The sequence below is a fragment of the Rattus norvegicus genome, chromosome 1 (assembly GCF_021556685.1).
Source record: "Rattus norvegicus strain SHRSP/BbbUtx chromosome 1, alternate assembly SHRSP_T2T, whole genome shotgun sequence".
In the NCBI taxonomy this organism is placed as follows: domain Eukaryota; kingdom Metazoa; phylum Chordata; class Mammalia; order Rodentia; family Muridae; genus Rattus; species Rattus norvegicus.
In genome coordinates this window covers 121,327,243-121,343,601 of record NC_141534.1, presented here as the reverse complement: position 1 = coordinate 121,343,601, position 16,359 = coordinate 121,327,243, and the positions used below count along the sequence as shown (strand labels likewise).

The 16,359-nt window shown below is 31.1% G+C and overlaps 1 protein-coding gene across 22 annotated transcripts in view; it reads right to left on the bottom strand.

Annotated features, from left to right (window-relative positions):
* Positions 1–16,359, bottom strand: part of Ube3a (ubiquitin protein ligase E3A) — a 90,891-nt gene that overhangs the window by 20,811 nt on the left and 53,721 nt on the right. For all 22 annotated transcript variants that reach the window (XR_015630221.1, XR_015630219.1, XR_015630227.1 and 19 more), the window contains 6 exon segments: positions 12,290–13,536; positions 4,660–4,804; positions 3,012–3,217; positions 2,239–2,403; positions 855–1,010; positions 682–755 (listed from right to left, as the gene is read on the bottom strand). Coding sequence is in view for 17 of the 22 variants with exons in the window: in NM_001191837.5 (NP_001178766.1) it covers positions 682–755; positions 855–1,010; positions 2,239–2,403; positions 3,012–3,217; positions 4,660–4,804; positions 12,290–13,536 (1,993 nt within the window). In the remaining 5 variants the exon portion in view is untranslated.

Genomic DNA, 16,359 nt, shown 5'->3' with positions numbered 1-16,359 from the left:
AAGAAAAAATGAACAGCAATATAATGGCTGCCATGAGAAAACACCTTTGTGACTGGTATTAGAAAGTGCAAAGCAAGAGTAGTCTCTACAAACTGAAATGAATAATAAAATAATACTATGATATAAATATAATGGTAATTTATCATTACTAGACATAGTTAATATTCATTCTATTGTCCACATACTTGAGTCTTATAGCTCAAACGATCTTCCAGAAAAATATCTGATTAAATGCCCCTGACATCACAGTGGATGCCAAAAGGGCATTTTGACCATTCAGATTATAAGACAAGGGAAAAAGATCTTTCAGAGTTGGATAGTAGCATATTACAGAGAAGTAGAAAACAAGGGCATTTGACTAGAGAACAATATTAGTGGTAATACTGTCCCAAGAACTGTTCAGAATCACAAGTACACATGGTTCTTCCCAAGTATCTTAAAGACTAAATAATCTACCATTTATATATTACCAAAAATAAACCAAAGGCAAGAGAAAATAGGAGACATAAATCATTTAATTCATGAAATAAAGCATTAGACTGCATGAAAATTAGTAATATTAATACGAGCCTACTTTTGAGCTTACTTGTTCGGTAACCAGTACCAACAGATACATGACACAAAAGCACACATGCACTTCTTTGATGAAAAGTCTTCCTTTTTAAGAATTAAACACCTCACCTAATCACAACAGATTCTCTCGTATAGCCACCATCATACTCTGTAGTTTCTTCTAGTGCCTGGAAATCGAGATTCTGAAAATTATAGAAAAAAAAATGCACCTTAACATCTATAGTACACAATTAAAAAATAAAAAAATAAATTATGACCTTTTTTATAGATGTCTTTCTTACCCGGCTTCCACATATAAGTAATTCAATTTCTTCTGGTCTGAATAAGTATTTTAAGGGTGATTCATTAGTCACCATATGAAAACCTCTGCGAAATGCCTTGAATTGTTTTTCTACAGATTTATTGAGAATGTAGTCTGAATAGAGACTGACAAATTCCTGTAGGAATATTAACAAGAAATCAAATGCTATACAATTGAAACACAATTAGCTATTGGGCTACATAGTTTTAATACACTCACCCTCCACCCCAAGAAAACCTTCAGCAGTATTTCTCGTTAAAATATTTTAAAAGTAGATTTTGGAGAGTTTGTTCAGTACTTAAGAGCATTAGCAACTCTTGGAGAAGACTTATATTCAATTTCCAGCATTAACACAGTAGCTAACAACCATGTAGTTTCTAGGGAACTAAATACCCTTTTCTGGACACCATGAGCAATATATGCAAGTGCCAATATACAGGCAAAGCATCATACATATAAGATAAACATAAGTCTTAAAAAATTAATAAAATGTTCTATGTAAAAAGAAAATTATTTTCATAATCTCTCACTACTGACAGATATTAGAGCTGCAAGTCATGTGGATAAAAGCCATACAGTATGATTCCAAGAATAAATAAAAGAGAAATTAATATAAAATATAAATTTATCTAATAGTAATATTAATATGAAAATTACAAAGGACTTTACATAATAAGAGAAACTCTAATATACAATATAAATTTAAGCTATGAATACTGAATCTGAATAAACCAGAATGTCTCAGGTTTCCTCTGGAAAGTTTGGTGTTGGTATGCTGGCTACTGTATTCAGTTCAGCAAATATGGTACTTGGTAGTAAACTAAGCCATAATACCAAATTATAAAAATGTAGCCTGTATCCTGACAGTATAATATTTCACCAAGAAATAATAGAATAAATTAATATAGTTCTTAAAATTATACTACTTATTGTAATGTTTTTATGCTCACAGTTATCTTCTGTTGCCAAGTGAATACCTTTTAAAGTTAACAGAAATCAAATCTAATGTGGATAATTTCATAAGTATAATTAGACTTCAATGGAAAATACTTTTAAACACTACATCAGATCTCAATCACTGAGTTCTGTATACCTCTTAGGTTTAATATGGTAAGGCCCTGTATAGTAATATTTACCCCTTCATTCTTTTCTAGTCTGTTTAGTCTTTCCCTAAAGGAGAATTAATAATTAATTGTGTAAAAATCACATGAGCTCTTATCTAAGAGTTAGAAAATTGTAGCTTTACTATTTGGATAAAGATTTTGTTACTGCTTCAAACCATATTAGATAATTCTTTTGAAAACTTTGTAAGAATACTGCTTTGAAATTACATACTTACAAAACAATGACAAAAATTTTATTACCTTCCTGTTTTCATTTGTAATTGGAATTTTATCACCATTTTCTTTTAGATCATACATCATTGGGTTACCAAAAAGATCTGTCTGTGATATCTGGAAAGTGATCATCATATCATCTTCCACATTCCCTTCATATTCCAATAAATCCTTTAAACTCTGATATAAGATCTAACAACCAGAAAGAGAAGTGAGGTTACCAAATAATCACTAAAACAAATAAAAATAAATTGTTCATTCTTTGTGGAAACAACTTGCCAACAAAAACAAAGCCATAAATATTCTACATCTCTCAAGTAATGTAATAAAATAGGCTATCACAGGTAATGTGTCAATCTTTACTTAAAAATTCTTTAAATCATCAGTTCGGCAACAGAGTTCATACTGTGCTCTAGAATATACACTCTGTCTCCATGCTGGTGGCAGGACACAGGAAAAGGAAAAACAAAACAAAACGAAAAACAAAAAACAACACACGTATCAACTATACCTATCAAGGACCAGGCAATGGTCATTCTACTAAGCAGACTCACATGTGACACTGAAAACATGATGTTTATAACATTTTTTAGGAGGTCAATCAAAACATACTTGATGCAATATATACAAAATTATGAGTGTTTACTATACTTAACCAGACTAAAAGTACTTTACTGTAGTAGATAAAAGTAGATAATAACAAAAGTTTACAAATAAAATCATGTTTTTATATAAATTAAGATACACTTTTGTATTTAGATACAATCTTAAAGACTATTAATGAAGGACAAAAAACTTACTGGGTGAGAGTCTCCCAAGTCACAAAACGTTCCTTTTTTCCCCATTAGCTTCCTGTACACAACCATGGGAAAATGGACATCCAGTATACAGTTATTGTAAATAGCCAGACCCAGGACTATGCCAATCAGAGTAAATTGACCCTCAGTTTCAAAAGAAGATGGATTAAACCAAAATAATCTTGTAGCTTCATCGTATGTGAACATACCTATAAAGAAATAATTAAAATATAATTTATACTTTTTGAAAGACTAACAATTTAAATACAATTTTTAACAAAATCACATATGGAATTTAAATAAAGTAGATATATATTTTTTTCTATGTCATACACGTGAGATCTGATCATCAAAAATGTGTTCATTCGTGTTATACAATGTGGAAAACACAACAAAATAAAATCAAAATGTGGGTGATATTTCTGTAAAGTTTGTTCTATAGTTTTATTAAATTCAAGGTTTATCAATCTTTATTGACTAATAAAAGGTTCATTATGTTATAAAGCAAATGCATGATTAAGTACAAAAATCTGGAGAAAAGTTGATTAACTTTAAGTTACTTAAAGTTCATAACAAATTAGAGTTAATATAATATTTTGTGATCGTTCAGCTTTACATAATCTTCATTATTCAAAGCCAAACTCAAGAGCAATTTTTCCTATCATTATTTTATCTTTGTAAGCATTAAGAGGTTTGTCTTATTTTTACTAAACATAAAAAAAATTAAAACAAATTTTATATGCCTTTTAACTTTTCTAAGTTTATTTTCAGTTGCTTCTCAGGATAATTTTTAAACAAAGTTTAACTTAGCACTTGGTAAAATGAGTCAGGAAAAATCATGAGTTTAAGCCCAAAGTCCTTATATAGTATAAAAGATTGTCTAGAAAGCAAAATAAGCAAATCAAAAAAGCTTTAGGAAATGTTTTTCTAATGGAACAAGATTATTAAAAAAACAAATAAAACAGCATTAAAATATACTTTTAGGTTAATTTTATAAGAATTTTGGAAATATTTTAAAATGTTTCCTCATTTTAACTTTCAGTTTTAATGAGAAAGCAGAGTACGCCTATAGTTCTCCTTGAACTGTAGGAATATAAATTAAGTCTAGGCTTTTTCTTGCAATTTAATATTTGTGGAATAGTGGTTTCACAGTATCCAATTCATGCTTGCGTTCCAGTTTGAAAAATATGTAAATTATGTATGTATGTGCATTTATTTACTTGCAAGCCATGTTATAAACCCACGGAGTATCAAAAGTTCCAGTTCACAAATAATAAATGTGATAGAATTACACCAATGGATGCTCTTGGTCTTAAGTGCAACTAAGCTATAAAGTAACCAGAAAATAAATTATATAACCCATGATTCTCATTACTTCAGGTTTTTCAAATCCACCATCCTAAGGTTTTTCAAATGAAATTTACCGAGAAGGTAATTGTTTTCTACTAGAATATTTAGCTAAGTAATCTATGGAATAACTTGAATTACATTAGTAACAGAACAGTTCCTGAAGCATACATATTTGTTATCTGTAATTATGGGTAAGGTATGCTCGGTTCTTTTACAGCTTATCATAACTGAAAATACTTATAAACCAAGTTCACATTTCAAAAGATTAACACACCATCATAGTCTTATCATTAATACTTACCAATATCTGGATTAAAGATTTCCTCCACAACCAACTGAAAAAACTCTTTGGAAACGCCTCCCTCATCTACTCCTTGTTCTCCTTCAAATTCCACATACAACTGTTTCTTCAAGTCTGCAGGATTTTCCATAGCGATCATCTCTAGCTGTTAGTTGAAAGTATAAAGAGGACCATTGAGAACAGGAAAAGCGTAAGTAAAAGAAAACAAGGAGTAGCAAAAACAAAACAATAGGGAAACGAAACAATCAATTTTGTTTCTGAAAGGAAAAAAAGAAGCAAACTGACTTACTAGTTTTGGCAAAATTTATTTCAACACACAAGTATGTATTGTGTTTAAGAAGCTATATATTTCTTAATAAAGGATATAGCTAAAACAATGTTGGATTGGGGTGGGAAAGAGGAGAATGGTTGAAATTATGTCCTGTATATCTTCATCTTTTGGGGTCTAAAAGTCTATGAATTTATTCTCTTAAGAATCTCTATGTTGGTCTTCTTTAACTCATCTGTATGTCTTCATGTATGTACATGTACATATCTCCTTCCACCTACGATGTTATTCCTCAGGACCTGTTCGCCTTGTTTGTCAGGAAAGTATCTCTCCTTGGCGTAGCATCAGAACTATAATGACCACTCAAATTTTCTTTCCTTTAACAGACTTATGAAGATTAAACTCAGGACTTCTTGTAAGCTGATCTGCTTTCTTAGCTCACATACATAACTTTCAGTTCAGTATTTATTGAAAATTTGTTTTTCAGCATTATTTTCTGGTGAATATAAAAGAAACTAAATACTCTCTTACAAGTTTCAAATAGCACTAAATATTAACATTTAATTAAAGCTTCAATAAATCAATCCTATTTTCTAATGTACTAAAGGAACAGGTAATATTCTTCCCATATAAGATGGAAAATGCTTAAGAATATATCATTTCTAAGGAGCATGCAAAACTGTTAGCATATTATCCTTCAAAATATAGATTTTTAAAATTTATAATTTTATGTCGTCAAAAACTATCAATAGGAAGGTCTGATACTTTACGGTCAAATATATAGATTTAAAATTAGCCTTGGAAATGGAGAAAAAAAAATATCAACAACAGTGTTAGCTATAAACCTGTTCTAAAACAGAATAACTCTGAACACTTGAATTTACATGATCATCTTAGATCAAATTTAGTCCCAACACAATATACTGTTATTACTGTACTTTCTCCAGTTCTCGACCTGCTAAGAAAACATGTTAATTATTGATTCAAAGGTTTGTTGGTATTCAAGACAGCATACATCTGTCCAGTCTCTACCCTTTCCCAAAATTCTGATTCTGGTATATTCTATTGTGACCACTAAAAAATAATTTTCTATCTTTTTGTTTTGGTTTGAAATGTAAAATAAGCATAATAATACAGTATCAAATAAATTAATAGCTGAAGTACTTAAATTAATTCCCTAACATTAACTCTAAGTATGCAGTTGTACATTTAGTAATTTTAAATATTCCAAACTTTTTATATATTTTCGAACATGTATTTGATCCCAGCACTCAAACTCAGTGGGTTTACTGCAGTTATGTCTACATACAAAAGTCCAGTCCAATGAGGGCTTTATAGTGATTCTCTATCTAAAATAAGACTAACAAGAAAATAAATATTTCCAGTTTTGTCAGAATATTTAACCACAAGATTTTAAAAACAGGAGTATTCCAGGAATAAAAGCAGCAGCAACAACAATATAAAAAACTTATGGGTCACTTTACAATTAAAACTGATTTGATACCTATAACTCCTTAGCAAGATAGGCTGCTAAAACCATTTTATAGATGGTCTCGAAGTAATAAAAGGGCGAATAACTTAAGAAATAGTAATTCAGAGAAGAGAGGTTTTTATCCAGGGAGCAAGCATTTAGAGCATTGTTTACCTATTTTTCCAAAGAAACTAGAGATAATATTTTCTTTTGGATTTTGTGTGATTTTCTTGTTTTTCCATATTTTCAACAACACTCATTATTTTCAGAATTAGGATATATTCATATATTATAATTTAAAAATAGTTGGTAGCTTAATTTTGTAGGTGAAATATCAAATTAGCAATTTAAGAAGACCATTTTCCATGTTGCCAAAATGACTTTCTAAATTATTATCTTGTTTGAGATGATGCATTAGTAGCCTATCTTTTTAAAAATGTGGTAACAAAAACAAAAATTTAATACTAACCATACACAAAAGCCATAAGCAAAAGAAGTCTCATTAATTTTTTTCCCTTAAAAATAGTAACTCTTGCCAAGCTTTTAATCTCATCACTTTAGAGGCGGAGGCAGGCAGATCTCTGAGTTCCAGGCCAGAGTTGTTAACAGAGTGAGTTCCAGGACAGCGAGTGCTATACAGAAAAACTGTCTCAAAATACATCCCGCCCAAAAATAACTCTTAAAAGATTAAAACACACACACACACACACACACACACACACACACACACACACACACACACACACCCCTACACTTTTAAGCCATTGTTGCATCACCTAAAGAATAATGTAGAAAATAAAATTAAAGTTATATTCCTTAGATGAATTTGTAAAATAAAGTTGTCTAACATGTAATTGGATACATGAAAACTGTTGGAATATGTTTATGATAATTCTGCAAAAAATCTGCATGGATTCTTGACTTTATTTATTAAACACTAATGGATTTGTATATGTATCTTTCTGGAAGTATAAAAATAAAATAGTACTGGCTTCATAGACAGCACTGGAGAAAATTAAAATACACTGACTGGTACTATTATGCTGTATTAAAGTACAGTGGTTAACTATTACTTCTTTTCGTACTAGGAAATCTCACTCATCACTCATCAACTGTTTAATATTTTTCTTAACCTCAATTGGCAACACAAAATCCTAGAGAGATAGTTTTAACAAGCTGACTTTATATGAAAACATTCCCAAAACTCTAAGCAGAATGATATACTGATTTAAAAAACAAGAAACATTCTATAACCGTATCTTCAAGGGTCAAAAAAAATTTTTAGCACCATCATTTAAAACCTTTACACATGGCTGGAGAGATGGCTCAGTGGTTAAGAGCACTGATTGTTCTTCCATATCCTGAGTTCAAGTTCCAGCGACCACATGGTGGCTCAAAATTATCTATAATAGAATCTGAGGCCCCCTTCTGATGTATCTGAAAATAAATAAATATGAAAAAAGGAAGGAAGCTAGCCTAAAACCTTTGGAAATCCCGAGTTTTTATCTCAAATCCTATTTTGACACAGTTGAAAAAAGAAACTGCTAATGATATTGTTAAATAGAAGCAACACTCAAATTAGCTCTATTTTAAAATTGTTTGGGGTAAAGAAGAGTGACTTACACACTTTGATAAATAGATCGTAAATGCAATTATCTTGATGAATTTAACTTTTTCATGTTCTGTAAATAACTCAAGACCAGTCTATTGTGCCTTAAAGTTTAAGGAGGTAACAGCTGAGTTAAATGATTACATCTTACATCCTAAGTCCCATCCAAAATCCAAATATGACATTCATTTCTGCAAGTAAGAATCTCTCTAAATTCCAATTTTTTTTTAATGTAGCACTAGGGACTTTAATAAATTTCATTCTTTTAAATGATTATATGATGCTAAGCTTTTATGCTACTGACTTGTTTACCTCTCATTCTGGTTGTAAGAAATTACTTTGAGGATAGAAATAAGAAGATTCCATTAATTTCTGTTAGAATAATTTTAAATAGCTACCATATTAAGCACAATTTTATTAATGAATGAATGAAATACACCTAGAGTAGTGCAGAAAAACTCCATTATTAAAGAACTATATGTCAACATATTTAAAAAAAGATCAAGTTTATGTTGCAATCGGTTTTTATATTAAGTGAAATAATGGAAGCTGAGTTAAATAATGCTTCTGGACTTTCAGAGAAAATTGGGCAGTAATGCAGTAATTCAAACAACTTTTTCTTCATGTATGTATGCCAGCTCCTGGGTTTTTGGACTTTCCTTTCCAAGTCTACATCTTAACAATTATTTGTAGTTAACTATGGAAAATTTTAGAACTTAACTAAATTTAATCAGGTCCCATACCACTGTCAATTCCTATTTTAGTCACACTGACTTCATTATCCCTTTTAAATACTAGCAATACTCTACACATGACACTAAAGTAATCAATAACCTATACGTAAAAACTGTACTAACCATTGTTTCCCAAATATTGGTTTGGAGGATAGATGTACCAAAATACTAGAAGGAACAGACCACTAAGTTTTCATAAGAATTCCTAATCTGGACCCCTAAAAGACCAGACCTCGACTTTTGTTGTGTATTTTTGGGGGGCAATTCTCCTTTTAGATTGTGAAGGGAGTCTAACTCATCTCACACATGGCAATACTGTCTCTTGATACATCTGATCTTATACTACTTTAAAAAAAAAGGTTTTAAGATTTTATATATGCAACATCTTTCAAAATGCTTTATTTTTTAAAAAGGGGAGAGAAAAAATGTGTCATTTATTTGCTGGATAGTAGAGGGACATGTGTGCCAAAGAACAACAACATGAGGAGTTCACAGAATAAGACTGAAGAGTCAATTATTTCCTACAATTTATGTCTTAGGAATTAAATGCAGTCATCAAGCCTGGTGGTAAGTGGCTTTATGTACTAAACCAACACAACAGCCTACAAAGAATTTTTTTTTAAAGAATATGTTAAAACTTCTACACTAGGATTGTTACTGAAATGGAATCTAGGTTCTCATTAATATTTATATCTGTATTATTTTCTAATTTTAAAAAGGGCAAAACCATTCAAAACAAAGTAAGAGAACTGTTGCATTTTTTTCTTTTTAGTAGAAATAAATTGTAGATTTACTTCTTTATTGTTTATTTACTGTTTAGTAGAAATAAATTTAAGAAAATAGTATACACTAACTATTCTCTTGTCAATAAGACAGATTTTCTAAAAATACCAGTTGGGGAAAAGAGTTGTTAGACAGATTGAAATCAATGAATGGACTTTTGCTTAAAAAAGAAAACTGGCCAGGAGTGTTTGTACACATTTATAATTTTAGCATTCAAGTGGGAAACAGAAACAATATCCCAAGTGCAAGGATAGGCTATATAAATATTCTTTATCAAATAAAAATAAAAAATTACTAATTTTAATTTACTACCCTACTGTCTACCTTTAAGGCAGCTAGTCTAACACTGAAATACGAGAGTCAAAAGAAAAGTTACAAAACTCACATATATAGGCTTTTCTAGGCCTCACTTATAAACTAAGGAGAAAAACATATTATTTCCTTCCTACTAACTCAAAAGGTTAGGTTCTATAACTTTTATTATGTATTTATTAATGTTAAATTCACTGCAAAACTTCTCATTCCTTTTTCTCTACACAGCTTCCTATACAGTTCAAAATGATCCGGTAAAAGAGACAGTGATGAACAGAAATATTCTGTCAAGCTATTTTATGAAAGAAAGAACAAGGCTTAAAAACAACAGGGGTTTATGTAGAATAAGACATGGAGACAGTAGAATTCCATCAGTTCACCTGTGGGCATTTTCTCAAATATAGCTTGCTGTAAACCTCCAACTTTCTGTATTAATCTAGTATGACTAAAATAATTACCCTTTGCTGGGGGTCATCAATTTGATCTCTAAGGCCTGAGTCTATGCTTATATTTCTAACCCTTTCATACTAGAATACTACAAAAGGAAAACATTTGAGAGGGGTCAGTTTAAAATGATTCAGAAAGAGAAAAAAGAGAAAGAGAAAGGGAGAAGAAAGCAAGATAGGGGAAAGGAGAAGAGCTCGGTGAAAACTCTTAAGAATTTTTGTGATAAATTCCATCTCCTTGTAACTCTACTGCTTATCAATGAGACAGACACACAGAATTGCTGAAGGCCAGCCAGGGCTTGTTTAAACTGGTACTAGTCAAGTATGGATATTATCAAAGGAATCACAATTTATAATGTGTCAAACCATATGACCAGTTGACATAATTAAATGGTATTTACTAGCAACAGTTTGTTAGCATAATTACAAGGCTTAACTGTTAATTTTACTCCAACAATTCATTAGGAAAATAAGGGGCTAATTATGATAATTTAAAAAATTTATTAATACTATCTAAGCTTTTACTGGCTCTTAATCCAATACCTTTATTACAGAAAAAAAAAAGAATATAAGAATATAAGAAGAAAATAATGAAAAAAAATCAGGAAGGACAGGTGCATAATTTTTCTATTAAATGTGGATTTAGTCCAATCTTATGGCTTTTCATATTTAGACAAATCCACCCCAAAGATAAATGTTCAAATAACTAGTATGTTAGTTATTCATTAATGGGTTATAATTTGTTAGAATATAAGGATGATGCTTCATTTGTAACTGGTACTAAATCTTACATCAAGTTAAACAAAAAGAACTAGCACTAACAAGAATAATTAATACCAAGGAATACCCTGAATTCCTTAAATATAATTTTGTTAACATATGACTGGCAATTTCCAAACCAATTTTCTGGTTTAACTGATACGGACTCTGCAATTCTTGTCATCTGTGGAAAGAAGGAACAGACAAGAGGCAATATCATTTGGTGGGGGAGGGAGGGGGGAAACAGGCAGTTAGAAGTTCCTGACTTCCCAGTTAAATCATATAGATTTAACTAACACTATTAATATTAATTCCAAGTCACAAAAATAGCTATTTTACATTAGTTTTAAAATTCACATAATTATTATTATTATTTAAAAAAAAATCCTACAGTGTCAAACAAGATACTGGGTGGCTTAGAACTCCAAAGACTTACTAGTTAACATAGACTAACCTTTCCTGGTCATATCATCAAGTTCACAATACAACTCTGAGTTGTATTCTACATAAAGGAATTTGATGAGCAGTTTTTAATTCTTTTACAATACAGATTTATTGTATTATTTCTTCCAATTACACCTACTTCCATTCTTAACATTGGGTATAACAATACCATTTGTCATGTGTTCCAATCTTTGAAAACAAATCTTTTCTTCTTAATGGAAACGTGTAAGGCTGGCTTTCAAGATTTAGAAAATCCATTCCTTTTGTTTGTTTTGTGCCTGTCAGTATGCACATGTGTATGCATGTGTATGCATATGTGTGTGTGTAAAGGCCAAAAGGGGGAAATATTTGTGTGGAGGTCAGAGAACGTCAAGTATTAGTGTTTGCTTTCTACCGAGACAGGGTCTGGTTATTTTTCAGTTTACATATGAGGTTAGCTTCTGAGGATTCTTCTGTCTCTACTTTCTATCTTGCTTTAGAAAGTAGTATTACAAATGGAACTATCATATCCTGTTTTACATGTGTTCAAGAAATCCAAGCGTAAGCCCTCATGTTTGCACAACAAAATGTTTATCCAGTGAGTCATCTCCCCAACCCTAGAAAATTTATTCTTGTTCAAAAGAAAATTATCATTAGACAACCAAGATACCAATATTTTTGGTAAGTAGCAACAAAGTTGGAGTAATATAAATCAGAAATGTTAACATGATTCTATCTTTTTTATTCAAAGTTAAAGAATTCACTGAAATATAACACTCTGCAGCTTTTAGTTTAAGTCCAATTTTAAATAATAGTCAAACTTACCCGGACAAGTGCATCATCTATAATATGGTCACGTCTGACTTTAAGTCTCAAATATGGATTCAACTGCTGTCCTTGAACTAGGCTGTAAAGAACAGTGATTCTTCTTTCACTGTACATGCGAATTCTATTGTCATAATACAATCCCAGATTCTTTGTGACAGCATTCAATATAAAGGGACATGTCATAAAAGAGAATTTGTTCTCTGTTTCAACTTTGAAAAAAGTATAATCTTTGTCCATTTCTAGAACATCATTCAGTGGTTCATTAATGAATTCTTCAAAGGAGATAAGTGGTTTTCGACAATCTAGAGTTTTAACGCCAATTTCGGTTTCTAGTGGATCCACTCGAGGACCTTTCTTATTTCTTCTTTCCTCTCCCAGAAGCTCCTGAAGTGTCAATTCACTGGACTCAGGTATAGGCTCTTCATCATCTTCCTCATTATGATTTGTGTCCACGTCCCCTCCCACTACATTTGCATAGTAAACCATTTTCAAACACTTTGAAGCAGCAACAATGGCATCATCATCATTCACTAGATTTCGGCTATTAAATTCATTGCTTATGACTTTGTAGGTAATAAGTTGCTGAAATGTTTCCATCATTCTCCGAATCTGGTCAGCACTGTATTTAGACCACAGCCTAATCAGTTTTCCTTGAGCTGCAAGGGGTAGCTTACTCATAGCTTTGCAAAATAACGGCAATGCCATTTCCAGATATTCAGGACTGTGGAGATTCCTATTTTCCATTACAATAATGAACAAATTGAGATAATTAGGGTCTCGAGTGTACACATTATGATATGTCAAATCACATTCCACGTTAGGTGACAGATATACAAGTGCATTCAGGAAGGCAGTTTCTATTTTTTCATCAGAGAGCAAACTGCTGTAGACCCTTCTTATAGCATCAATATCCACAGTCACATCATCAGGACCTAATTTTTGTACATTGTTGTCTCCCTGTGAGCTATCACCCATCCTTGAAGAAGATGCTTCTGAGTCTTCTTCCATAGCAGCAGCAGAACACGCAGCTTTTTCCTTTTCATCTTCATCCTTGTCTTCATCCTTCTCTTGAAGAGATTTCAATTCCTCCTTAGTGTGCTGTTTGACTTTCCGAAAGCTCTGAACCAGTGCCTCAGCACTAGAAAATATTCTTCCAATTACACGAATTAAAGGGGAGTAATCCTCTCTCTCCCTACAAAATTCATAAATTTCATATACTTTCTCTTCAGTTAGGTAGTCCACCTCTAGAAAATGGAAAGAAAAAGAACATTTATTATTATAATATACATGTTTATTTTGTTATAATTTTTACTGAACAAATAAAATATCTAAACATTCTGAATTTGATTTAGAATTTTTAAAAAAATGTAATTTACTTATTAACACCCTAAAATCACCAGCTCCTTTTTTATTTAAGTAATCCCAACAACCTCACCCTTTCTTTGGCACTCATTCAACATATAATTATTAATTATGCATTGGTAATTTAAGACTTGCCTTGTAACCGAGACATGTACTGGTATGTAACATTTATTGTAGATATGAACAAATATATATATTTATCATTTCATCACTGTACTTTATTACAACCTTACCGAAAAGCTACTATGCTAATAACCTAAAATCATTTTCCTTTACATTGTTCTCAAAAAACTAAGGAGGCAAGGTTTTACAAGGTTTCCTCAACCCCTTCATTTGCAATCAACTCTTTCTATACTTTTGTATATCGTAAAATCAAACTGACTCATGTTATGTATTCTTCATTTCTTCCAGAGTTTTCATTCTGAAGCTGAGAAAAAGATATTACTACTCAAGTAAACTCTACTGAAGTTAAAACTGCTACTACAGCTACTACTACCTATGACCATTATTTGGGTTCTAATAACTCTTAACAGAGCAACTAGAAATTATTACAGTCATTCAAAAACAAATAAAAGGAAGAAGCTAAGAGAGTAAAGACCACAAGCACCAAAATTCATATCTATTTTTCTCCCAGGAACAGATTTGGACCATAAATCTCCTAGCTTAGGGAAATTACTTTCAACAAAGGCTTTACCATTTCGTTAACAAAACAAAAGATATTTTATCTAATTGGGAAAAGATGACATTTTATATACTAAAGTCTTACAAATTAATATATTTATCAAATAATAATGCTGAAGCCAAACTTAATCTCTTTCATCAAAGAGTAGCACACTAGAATTATTAAATTAAACATTGAAGGTAGTTTAATTTTTTTATTTACATTGACAATATATCCCATACATTGATAATATGTCTAACACATAAATATCTTTACTATGATTGGTACATTTATTAAAGGTACCTATTCAACAGTAAGAGACAATATAAAATTCAAGTCCTCATTAATAGAATGGCTTCCAAAACATAAACCACAAAGCACTGAACTGTATATACTACAAAACTGATCTATGGACTGTTCTAGAGTATTGACACTTACTTATTTTATGATCTTCAATTCTTTGTTTTAAAAAATGCTCTATTTACTTATTAGGGGTGATGAAGCTATGGAGTTGAATGGATAACTGAATGAGTTCATTTTCTCCTTCTATACTGTGAGTCCCAGGCATGAAACTCAGTTACATGTACCTAGCTGAGGCAGCATGGCAATCCAAGTTCAATTCTTTAGTCTACTAAGAAATGTAAGAAAACACTAACATGGAGCTGATTTCTCATTATTCTAATGGAAAAAAATTATGGTATCTTCTTTGACCATTTCTCTTAACTATAACCAAAACACAGAATCTATCTATAATGAATAAACAGCCTGTTAGAAGATAATGTTTTATCTCCCTATCACTAAATTATAAAATTGGTTGGAAAGTGCATGTTCTACATATAGAACAATAAATATACATCCTGCCTGAAGGAGAATAACACTCTGGATCCACACACCATTGACTTGCAATGTCTTCTTTCAGAGCACATTCATCAAATGACACTGACATCTAGGAATACAAACTACTATTAATCAATACTTTTTCCAGGTAGTACTCGACTTAAAATGTTTAAAATGTTTATCTCTATCATCTGTCTGTCTGTCTGTCTCTGTCTATCTCTGTCTCTATCTGTCTTTCTCTCTTTCCCTCCCTCCCTCCCTCAGCCCCACCCCCTCTCTGTGTGTGTGTGTGTGTGTGTGTGTGTGTGTGTGTGTGTGTGTGTAAAGCAATGCAATAGAAATAAAAAACGTTATAATCTGGTTATCAACAAACAGGTAAGTAAAGAAACATTTTTTAAGATTCACCTGTACATTTTAATATGTGTGTTTTTGAAAACTGTTTGAGACATGGCTTCACATAGTATAAACAGACATATTGGAAATCAACACGGTCCTTCCTGAGAATCTGGACTACAATGCCACTAAACTCAGGTCCAAAACACTCTTAAAACATAACATTTTATACCATAAACAGTTTCATGCAAGAACAGATTTGTGATACACTAATTGATACCTACATATTTAATTAAAATTCAACAAATATATAATTATCATAATGAGAAATTAAGTATGATTAAGCCTGTGTAATTCCTAATTCAAAAATATTAAAGTAAATAAGTAAAGGCAATAAAATTTGGAGTGATCCACAAAAACAAGATGTGTAAAAAAGAAGCATACATGGGCTATAACTAGATAAATATACCAATTATATACTATATTTTTCCAGTTAGTCACATTCAACCATGGTGAAATATTATATTTCATTTACTGTTACTCTGTGATGTTCACTCTGTCGTAGAAACATGTATAATTGAGACATTGCAGCTTCTACATTCAAAATATTGATACCATTCACCTACTTATCTACAATGTGAACAAATTCATGAAATAGGACTGGTGTAGCCAAACTGAATAAATTATTTTTCTGATTTTTCTTTAGTTCAATTGTGAAACTAACATGAAATTCTAATATAATTTCATTTCACTAATTCCTTTAAACATGTTTCAAGTGACAGGGGCTAATCCGTAGCAATGTGAAACATTCAATTACCTTATTGCTAGTTGATAATTACTTCTATTAAGAAAAAAATAGACTGAAGAATCAATG